The sequence below is a fragment of the Labrus mixtus genome, chromosome 20, assembly GCF_963584025.1.
Source record: "Labrus mixtus chromosome 20, fLabMix1.1, whole genome shotgun sequence".
NCBI classification, from domain to species: Eukaryota; Metazoa; Chordata; class Actinopteri; order Labriformes; family Labridae; genus Labrus; species Labrus mixtus.
The window spans coordinates 10,419,748-10,430,016 of record NC_083631.1 but is presented as its reverse complement, the minus strand read 5'-3'; the positions used below and the strand labels follow the sequence as shown (position 1 = coordinate 10,430,016).

The window sequence follows — 10,269 nt, the reverse complement described above, 5'->3', positions numbered from 1 at the left end:
TGATAACTGAAGGCTCTTCCTCCCACAGTACATTTAGAGACTGTACCACGAGCAGGCCTGATAACTGAAGGCTCTACCTCCCATAGTACATTTAGAGACTGTAGGTACCACGAGCAGGTCTGATACCTGAAGGCTCTACCTCCCATAGTACATTTAGAGACTGTAGGTACCACGAGCAGGTCTGATAACTGAAGGCTTTACCTCCCATAGTACATTTCGAGACTGTACCACAAGCAGGCCTGATAACTGAAGGCTTTACCCCCCATAGTACTGATCTTAGATATATTACGAAGGTGAAAATAGGCTGTTCTTGAAATTTGCCTGATGTGAGAGCTAAAGGACATATCTTGATCAAATAGAACTCCTAGATTCCTAACAGTGGTGCTAGATGCCAAGCTGATGTCATTAAGGTCATATCATTAGTAAAAGTCTCTCTGAGGTTTTTAGGGCCTAGCACAATAACTTCAGTCTTCTCTGAGTTAAGTAGAACACATTTCTGGTCATCGAGGTCCTAACGTCCTTAAGGCACGTTTCTAGCTTACAGAACTGACTGGTGCCATCGGGCTTCATTGAAACATAAAGCTGAGTATCATCTGCATAACAATGAAAGTGTATGGAGTGTTTCCTCATAATATTACCCAGAGGAAGCATATATAATGTAAAGAGAATTGGTCTAAGCACTGAACCTTGTGGCACTCCATGGCTAACTTTGGTGTGCATAGAGGACTTATCATTAACATGTACAAACTGAGATCGGTCTGATAAGTAGGATTCAAACCAGCTTAAAGCAGTCCCTGTAATTCAGAGTAATCGTTCAGCTGCCTGAAAACATGAGCAGAGAGGAGGTGTGACTCCCCTCAGAGAAACAGGAGGAGTCAGGACGTTATAGAGAAAGAGGTGAATGAAGGATACGGGGAGGTGAAGGCAGGAAAAGAGAAGGTAAAAGAAGGACATAAGGAGGTGAAGGACAGATACGAGAAGGTGAAGGAAGGATACAAGGAGGTGAAGGATACGAGGAGGTGACGATGAATATGAGGAGGTTCAGGACTAACACGAGGAGTTGGACGAGGAGGAGGATTTGAGGAGGTAATGGAAGGGTACAATAAGGTGAAGGAGTTTATGAGGAGGTGAAAAAAGGATACAAGGAAGTGGAGAAGGATGAGGTGGTGAATGGACAGAGGACAAAAGGAAGAGAGAAACCTGGAACAGAGGAGGAGAAGAAACAAAGCTCGGATTCTGTGGAGACTAACCACACACACACAGAGGAGCGAGTGTTTCATGGAGCCGCTGGTTGTTTTTACTGCACAGGTGGATGACAACGATAAGGGAGACTGTGTGTGTGTGTGCGTGTAGAAGGAGACAGAGGAGGCTACAAGCTGTATAATGAAACCGATATTCATGGTCAAATTAACACACACACAGAATATTACTGTACAGTTAAAACTTCTACAACACTGCCCCCTAGTGTCCATTTGTCAGTTTATTTATTCCCTGTTAAAATTTTACTAATAAGTTTATGATCTCAATCTCTAGTTTGAAGTCTTCTTCAGCACATGATGTCCATTATATTATGGCCCAATTAAAGTCAGAGAACAGGAAGAGGGGATGAGTTAAGGCGGGGCTACCTGTGATTGACAGGTCACTATAGGGGCATGAAAAAGTCTTGTCCAGTGTTTGGTTAAAAGAAGCTCTGAGGAAATGTTGTTTATGGTTTGTCTGTGGGAACCTTCAATCCTGTCCAGCTCCGACCCCTTGTCAAATATGGTCACCTCTGGTTCTAAAAATAAAGATGGCAAAGACTACCCCATGGGATTAGTAAAATATTCCAGATTTTAATGTTCAATTTTAAAATGATGGTCATCAAAGTTTGAACTTTTACATAAAAATTTAATTATTTCAGCTTCAACCAGTCAGACTGAACGAGAACACCTTGGGAACCCCTAAGACAGAAAAAACATCTGGACTTATTTGTTTGATCTGAAATCAGCTGATTGTCCTTAGTATGAACCCTGCTCTAGACTCAGGTGTGCAGCTGTTGGATATAAACCTCAGGATGTGTTACCTGTTCAGGTGAAGCTGTAAAGAGTTTAACAGATGACAAAAACAGTCAGTAAGAGTTTTTATTGAAACCAGGACTAATTGAAGGTTCCATCAGGTGAACAAATACAGAGGAGGGGGGGGGGGGGGGGGGTCCTCCAGCAGACTCCTCCTCACATGTTGGTGCTCATCCTGGTCTGACTGTTGGCTGGAGTCAGCTCCCCCTGACTCCCCTCTCTGGGGGGGGACTGAGGAGAGGAAGAGGAGGAGACAGAAGTCAAAACAGCTTGGATTGGACTCTTGGATGTGAGAGAGTTGAAGATGAAGATCAGTGTCTAGATTGTTGTTTCATGTTTTCACATTCAAAATAATCCTCAAGTTATTGTGACAGGAAGTGAAACCTCTGATCACAGTTAAGAGTTAAGGTTACCTTGACGTGGATCTGGTTCCTGAGCACGGCCGCTCGGAGGATCATGGCTTTAGCTCGTCTCTGAAACTCTTTGCCCATCTGAAGAGACTTCTCAAACGTGGTGCTCCTCTGATCCACATCACGAGCGTACAGGATCTAAAACACAGCAGAGAGAGAGAGGGGGGGGAGAGAGAGAGAGAGAGAGAGAGGGAGAGAGGGGGGGGAGTGAGAGAGAGAGGGGGAGAGAGAGAGAGGGAGGGGGAGAGAGAGAGGGAGAGAGAGTGAGGGAGAGAGAGAGAGAGAGAGGGAGAGAGAGAGAGTGAGGGAGAAAGAGAGAGAGGGGGGGGGAGAGAGGGAGCGAGAGAGAAAGGGGGGAGAGAGAGAGGGAGTGAATGATGGGTGAGAAATTGAATATGTTTAATCAAGCATGGAGATATTTCAGATTCTGTCATTTTAAAAACTGTTACCAACAATTTAGACAACCTCAGATATGTGTATGTGTGTGTGTGTGTGTGTGTGTGTGTGTGAGAGACCTTGCTGTGTGAGTCTATGCGGGCGTTGATCAGTCCCTCCAGGATCAGCTGAGTCAGTTCGTCCTCCAGAGCGGCCACCGTTGTGTTAAAGGCCTGAGCCATCTTTGTCATGTCGGCTGACACGTAAGGGCTAAAGTACTGAACACACACACACACACACACAGGTGTTTAAACACGTTTACATTACCTGTAGAAATACAGGTGAGTGTTAGTTGTGTGTGTCTGACCTGGATGAGTGCTCTGTTCCTGATCTGACTGTACAGAGTCTTGACATGAGGAGCGAGGTACATGTCCAGCAGCAGGTTATCCTTCAGAACAAACAGTGACATCATCACATCTCACCTGCTGCTGGGTAACAACAACTACACAGTGTGAAGTTAAACAGGTGTTTTTACCTTCATCTCGTCGAGCAGCTTCAGACAGGACGCGTACTTTGACTCGTAGAATTTAAAGATGATGTCTCTGATTTGAGGCTCAAGCTCCAGGAACAACTTAAAGGAGCTTAACACATAGAACAGACGGCTTAATCAACACTTTATTTATTGAAATGTAGTTTCTATTTCATCCTTCCTGACCGCCAGGGGCGGAGCTTATGGCACTGAATGATACCATATGACACAGATACCATGTCGTCGGTCAGTGCTGATGGCCGCCACTATCTTGGCCAAGCACTGTTGTACCGCCTGGTTAGCAACTATGCAGCCTTGAGGACAGTTATGATCTCTGTCCCTGGGCCTCTGATGGTGGAACAACCACAAACCAGCATCATCAGTAAGGGGGCACCAGGTCCGCACGGTGGCTGTGGGTGGCCAAGGAACTCTTAACTTGGGCAGCCCCCCCGCCTGGCCAGTCTGAGGGCAAAGTACCTACCTAGAGAGAGGAAGCAGGTGACAAATCTTCTGTCTTGAGGCCAGCCTTCTCCGAGGGAGTTGATGCTCAGCATCTTAAGTGGACCTTTTTGTTTCAGAGGGTTAGAACTCGTTGCACCCTCTGGTTCTCAGACCCTAACCCTGAACAGTCCTCTGGGTCAGGACGCCCTGGCTAACAACTGGCCAGGGGTTCCCCTCTAAGCTTTTCCCCCGCTCCCTTTAGTACAGGTGGTGCTTCAGAGGGTTCTCCTTCTGGCCAGGAAGGACAAGGTTTCAGATAGGACTGACCTACTGTCCCAGATGGGGGGTCGGAACTGGCACCCCACACCCTGTTGCCACTACAGGGCCAAACCCACAGCTGAGGGATTGCTGGATCTCTGTTCGCAGGATTGGGTTAAACGTCAGGGTAATGTCTACCCACATTCAGTATTAGAGTGTTAGCTGGTGTTCAGGCAGGAATGTGGACCCTGAGCACCAGCTTGGGGCCTGCTCCTTGGGGCCTAATCCTTGTGCTGGACTGTCTGTTTGCCTCACTTTGAGCCGCAGAGCTGCGGTGGTTAAAAACAAAGACTGCTTTCCTCCTCGCCATCACAACAGCAAAGCAATTGGGGGAACTCCACGCCTTGTCTGTAGCGGTTGTCCCACTGGATTGTGGACTTGATCAACCAGGGTTAGGGGTGTGGTCCTTTTACCAAATTCATCTCAGTCACTCTCATCAGTCATCTAGTGCTTAAAGCACCGCGGTCAGGATTGATCAAATAAAATAAAACTACGGTTCTGTGAATCCTGGACGACCACCAGAGCTTCTGGTCACTCGGAGGAGATTCTGCAGGAACAGATCCTCTGATGACACCCGCATATACAGACCCGTCTGGGTCAGGTGCAGCTACTCAACCTGCGCATGTGCAATATGGTATTAACCAGTGCTTCTGGAGGTCATCCAGGGTTCATAGAACCGAAGTTACGTACAACTTTTGTTTTTAGTTAGCATGTAGTAAACTGCGCCCCCTACCTGCTGGAGATGACATTACGCTGCAGTTCCTGTCTGTCAAACGTGGCAAGCGCACAGAGACCTCCGTACACAGCAACATTACTAGGAGAGAGGAGCTACAGGAACACACACAGAGTATTAAATACTCTAACCCCCCTACAGTAACCCCAATAATAATAATGTTCCCAAAGACGAGGTGTGAAACCACTTACCTCCGGACAGTCACAGTGATCAAAGGACGCCTGCAGGAAACATTTAGCAGCTGGTTTATATTTACGAGAGGCCAACTCCGCCAAGCCTGAAAAACACACACACACACAGTGGATGGTATGAATGTAGACACAGAGCTCCTCTGCAGCTAATCGTGACCCTCATGGAGCTCCTCTCCATCTTACCTGCTGCACACTTTAACTTGGTGAGCACCGCCTGGTTCTGGCTGTCTCGCTCGCCTCTTTGCTAAACACAGAATTCATTCATGAGTCAGATCTGATAAATAACTAAACGATTGTGTCCCGGCGTTAACACTTTGATCAGAGAACAGATTTTTTTTTTTTAAGGATCTGAAGTAGGGCGCTCTGAGAGTGACTCACCTCTGCGATCTCAGGTGTGGACTCTGCTTTGTTGACGTAGCTCAGCACATGGGACCAGTTCTGCAGGTACACACTGACCTGGGGGGCAGAGGTCAAAGGTCAAATATACTTCATGTCTGCAGGTGAGTCTGAACTTTAAACCATATTCTGTGTTCAACCTGAAACAAACATCAGGTGTTAAATGTGAGAAATAACCCACAGAAACAGAACATATAGATATGCATGTATAGCTGACTCTACCTGTACCATTCACTTCCCTCACATGACCTTCACTCACCTTGATGACGTTCAGACACATGTTGATGACGTGTTTGGCGCTTGTGCAGTAATCTCGAGCTCTGGAGTAACACTTGAGGGCGTTACTGAGGTCGCCACAGTCCAGGTAGTGATCGCCCAGGTCGTCATGGCCCCTCCTATGGGGGGGTAGTAGACTGTTAATAACCTGTCACCTCTGACTGTCTCACCTCTGACTGTCTGTCTCACCTCAGACTGTCTCACCTCTGACTGTCTCACCTCTGACTGTCTCACCTGATGCTCTCTTTGATGGAGTTGCCCTTGTAGTTCTTCAGGTCTGTGTCCAGTTTCTCCAGTTTCAGCAAAGCCTTCTTCCGAGTGGACTCGGCCCAGGCTGAGTCCAGGGGAGGAGGGACGACGCCCCCTTCAGGCACCGTGTCAGGAACACCCTGAGCTTCTCTGTGCACAGAAAACACAACAACACACAGGCAGGTATAAAACTATAACCATATTATTAGAATGTTGATTCAGTGTGTGTTTGTTGTTTAACGTGTGTGTGTTTGTTGTGTTAGCGTGTGTGTGTGTTTGTTGTGTTAGCATGTGTGTGTTTGTTGTGTTAGCGTGTGTGTCTGTTTGTTGTGTTAGCATGTGTGTGTTTGTTGTGTTAGCGTGTGTGTTTGTTGTGTTAGCGTGAGTGTGTTTGTTGTGTTAGCGTGAGTGTGTTTGTTGTGTTAGCGTGAGTGTGTGTGTGCGTGTTTGTTGTGTTAGCTTGTGTGTGTTTGTTGTGTTAGCGTGTGTGTGTTTGTTGTGTTAGCGTGTGTGTGTTTGTTGTGTTAGCTTGTGTATGTGTTTGTTGTGTTAGAGTGTGTGTGTGTCTGTTTGTTGTGTTAGCATGTGTGTGTTTGTTGTGTTAGCTTGTGTGTGTGTTTGTTGTGTTAGCTTGCGTGTGTGTTTGTTGTGTTAGCTTGTGTGTTTGTTGTGTTAGCGTATGTGTGTGTTTGTTGTGTTAGCATGTGTGTGTTTGTTGTGTTAGCTTGTGTGTGTGTTGTGTTAGCTTGCGTGTGTGTGTTTGTTGTGTTAGCGTGTGTGTGTTTGTTGTGTTAGCTTGCGTGTGTGTGTTTGTTGTGTTAGCGTGTGTGTGTTTGTTGTGTTAGCTTGCGTGTGTGTGTTTGTTGTGTTAGCTTGTGTGTGTGTGTTTGTTGTGTTAGCTTGCGTGTGTGTGTTTGTTGTGTTAGCTTGTGTGTGTGTGTTTGTTGTGTTAGCGTGTGTGTTTGTTGTGTTAGCTTGTGTGTGTGTGTTTGTTGTGTTAGCTTGCGTGTGTGTGTTTGTTGTGTTAGCGTGTGTGTGTTTGTTGTGTTAGCTTGTGTGTGTGTGTGTTTGTTGTGTTAGCTTGCGTGTGTGAGTTTGTTGTGTTAGTTTGCATGTGTGTGTTTGTTGTGTTAGCTTGCATGTGTGTGTGTTTGTTGTGTTAGCTTGCGTGTGTGTTTGTTGTGTTAGCGTGTGTGTGTTTGTTGTGTTAGCTTGTGTGTGTTTGTTGTGTTAGCTTGCGTGTGTGTGTTTGTTGTGTTAGCTTGCATGTGTGTGTGTTTGTTGTGTTAGCGTGTGTGTGTTTGTTGTGTTAGCTTGTGTGTGTGTGTTTGTTGTGTTAGCGTGTGTGTGTTTGTTGTGTTAGCTTGTGTGTGTGTGTGTGTTTGTTTGTTGTGTTAGCTTGCGTGTGTATGTGTTTGTTGTGTTAGCTTGCGTGTGTGTGTTTGTTGTGTTACCGTGTGGCTTCGGTCAGTTTGCGGTGGATTTCTTCGTACGTGTCGACGTTAAACGTTCGCTGGACGAAGGTGAGCGCCATCTTCAAAGACTCGACTCTGAGCTGAGGACAGTGTTCAGCGATGAACTGCAGCCGCTCGATACGCATCAACCCACTGTAACTGGTCGCATACTGCTCCAGGTCCTACACACACACACAATAATGGCATCAAAACATGTAAAGTCAGTATGTCAAATGTGTGTGTGTCAGAGTGTGTGTGTGTGTGTCAGAGTGTGTGTGTGTGTGTGTGTGTGTCAGAGTGTGTGTCAGAGTGTGTGTGTCAGAGTGTGTGTGTGTGTGTGTGTGTGTGTGTGTGTGTGTGTGTCAGAGTGTGTGTGTGTGTGTCGGAGTGTGTGTCAGTGTGTGTGTGTGTGTCAGAGTGTGTGTGTGTGTGTGTGTGTGTGTGTGTGTCAGAGTGTGTGTGTGTCAGAGTGTGTGTCAGAGTGTGTGTGTGTGTCAGAGTGTGTGTGTGTGTGTGTCAGAGTGTGTGTGTGTGTGTGTCAGAGTGTGTGTGTGTGTCAGAGTGTGTGTGTGTGTCAGAGTGTGTGTCAGAGTGTGTGTCAGAGTGTGTGTGTGTGTGTGTCAGAGTGTGTGTCAGAGTGTGTGTGTCAGAGTGTGTGTGTGTGTGTGTGTGTGTGTGTCAGAGTGTGTGTGTGTGTGTCGGAGTGTGTGTCAGTGTGTGTGTGTGTCAGAGTGTGTGTGTGTGTGTGTGTCAGAGTGTGTGTGTGTGTCAGAGTGTGTGTGTGTCAGAGTGTGCGTCAGAGTGTGTGTGTGTGTCAGAGTGTGTGTGTGTCAGAGTGTGTGTCAGAGTGTGTGTCAGAGTGTGTGTCAGAGTGTGTGTCAGAGTGTGTGTGTGTGTGTGTGTCAGAGTGTGTGTGTGTGTCAGAGTGTGTGTCAGAGTGTGTGTATCAAAGTGTGTGTGTGTCAGAGTGTGTGTCAGAGTGTGTGTGTGTGTGTGTGTGTCAGAGTGTGTGTCAGACTGTGTGTCAGAGTGTGTGTGTGTGTGTCAGAGTGTGTGTGTGTGTGTGTGTGTGTGTCAGAGTGTGTGTGTCAGGTGAATACCAGCGTTGGGTTCTCCACGATGTAGTTTGTATCTGGAGCGTTCTGTTGATCCTCCTGAGGGTCTGCATCGATCTGCATCGGTTCTACAGACCCCTGAGACACACAAGAACCAAGTACACACACACACACACGTCAGGTAACCAAAGTTTGACAACACAACAGGTACACAAACACACAGCAGGTACACAGACCAGCAGACATCACTGGCAAGAATTCTATCTCATAAGAACTACATATACTAATGCTAGCTGTGTTTTAAGTTGTTTTCATAAGAACTACATATACTAATGCTAGCTGTGTTTTAAGTTGTTTTCATAAGAACTACATATGCTCATGCTAACTGTGTTTTAAGTTGTTTTCGTAAGAACTACATATACTAATGCTAGCTGTGTTTTAAGTTGTTTTCATAAGAACTACATATGCTCATGCTAGCTGTGTTTTAAGTTGTTTTCATAAGAACTACATATACTAATGCTAGCTGTGTTTTAAGTTGTTTTCATAAGAACTACATATACTAATGCTAGCTGTGTTTTAAGTTGTTTTCATAAGAACTACATATACTAATGCTAGCTGTGTTTTAAGTTGTTTTCATAAGAACTACATATGCTAATGCTAGCTGTGTATTATGTTGTTTTGTTTTTTAAAACCTCTGGTGGTCATGTTGTTAGCTAGCGGAAGCCGTCAGGTAGCTGTTAGCTTTGTCTCTATTTAACTACATTTATCTAATTTTGGATTTAAGTTGCTGGTTGATGATATCTGAGATGTTTTAATATTCTAAACTTTGCGAGGTTTTCCCTCATTCGGCGTAAAACACTTTGAGAAGCAGTAATAATAGTGATAAATAATAACTCCTCACAGGGAAAACCGTTAGCAACACATGCTAACCCGTTCACAGATTAATTTGTAGGGTTACGGTTTCTAGATTAAAGAATGTGTTGTTTCCTGAATGATGCAACCAAATAAACCTTTAAAGTAAAATAAACAAAAAAACCTTCAAAATAAAATAAATAGGTTTGTTTTGTTAAACCGTGATGCTAGCTGAGGCTAACCTAGCTAACAGCTAACTGTCGTTATAACAGTTAAAAACATCACGTTCAGTTTTCTGGAATCTTCTTCAGACAGCGGAATGGCTTACCTGGAAGTTAAACACCTGCACAGGTAAAGGCATCCTACTTCATTATTGGCTCAGGTGTCTTTTTTTCAGAAATAAATGTATCCTCAGAATGTTTTTAATGTGTAGTCGCAGACACACAGACTTCAGTTAGAGAAGCAGCTGAGAGGAGAGTCAGCGCCTCCTGCTGGACAGGAGGGCAACAGGAGGCAGAAATATACTCTATAATACTCTATAATACTCTATAATACTCTATTATTGTTTCTCCTTAACAAATAACAACAGAATGAACTGTGACACATTTAATCTTTTCATCCTGTGTTTGCTGAGCAGACTGTTCTCTGTCCTTCGGCTGATCATGTCCTCATTATTAAAGATATTTATAGACAATAATCTAACACGCACACACACACACACACACACACACACACACACACACACACACACACACACACACACACACACACACACACTGATTATGTTCACTGTTCAGAACACTGATCACCTGTCAGGTATAAGATAAGATAATCCTTTATTTATCCCACAACGGGGAAATTTACATTGTTACAGCAGCAAAGAGCAAAGATTGCAGACAAAAAGTGAACACAGTACAATTTAAATATAAAAAGAAA

The 10,269-nt window shown here is 45.0% G+C and overlaps 1 protein-coding gene across 1 annotated transcript; it reads right to left on the bottom strand.

Annotated features, from left to right (window-relative positions):
- Positions 1-2,106: 2,106 nt before the first annotated feature.
- Positions 2,107-9,806, bottom strand: gps1 (G protein pathway suppressor 1). Its single transcript, XM_061027297.1, has 14 exons — positions 9,662-9,806; positions 8,527-8,619; positions 7,427-7,608; positions 5,958-6,122; positions 5,707-5,842; positions 5,430-5,507; positions 5,235-5,295; positions 5,052-5,137; positions 4,861-4,955; positions 3,375-3,480; positions 3,207-3,287; positions 2,980-3,117; positions 2,468-2,602; positions 2,107-2,285 (listed from the first exon to the last, which is right to left on the bottom strand). The coding sequence occupies exons 1-14, from the start codon at positions 9,692-9,694 to the stop codon at positions 2,211-2,213; spliced, it is 1,464 nt and encodes a 487-aa protein (XP_060883280.1). The 5' UTR covers positions 9,695-9,806; the 3' UTR covers positions 2,107-2,210.
- Positions 9,807-10,269: the final 463 nt, after the last annotated feature.

Bases quoted from the DNA above. Each gene is read 5' to 3' on its own strand.
- gps1 (XM_061027297.1), bottom strand. From the start codon at position 9,694: ATGCCTTTACCTGTGCAGGTGTTTAACTTCCAG. The intron at 3,288-3,374 runs GTAAAAACACCT...TTTGTTCTGAAG, and splicing joins AGCTGCTCGACGAGATGAAG to GATAACCTGCTGCTGGACAT. The intron at 2,286-2,467 runs GTAACCTTAACT...TCCTCTCCTCAG, and splicing joins GGAACCAGATCCACGTCAAG to TCCCCCCCCAGAGAGGGGAG.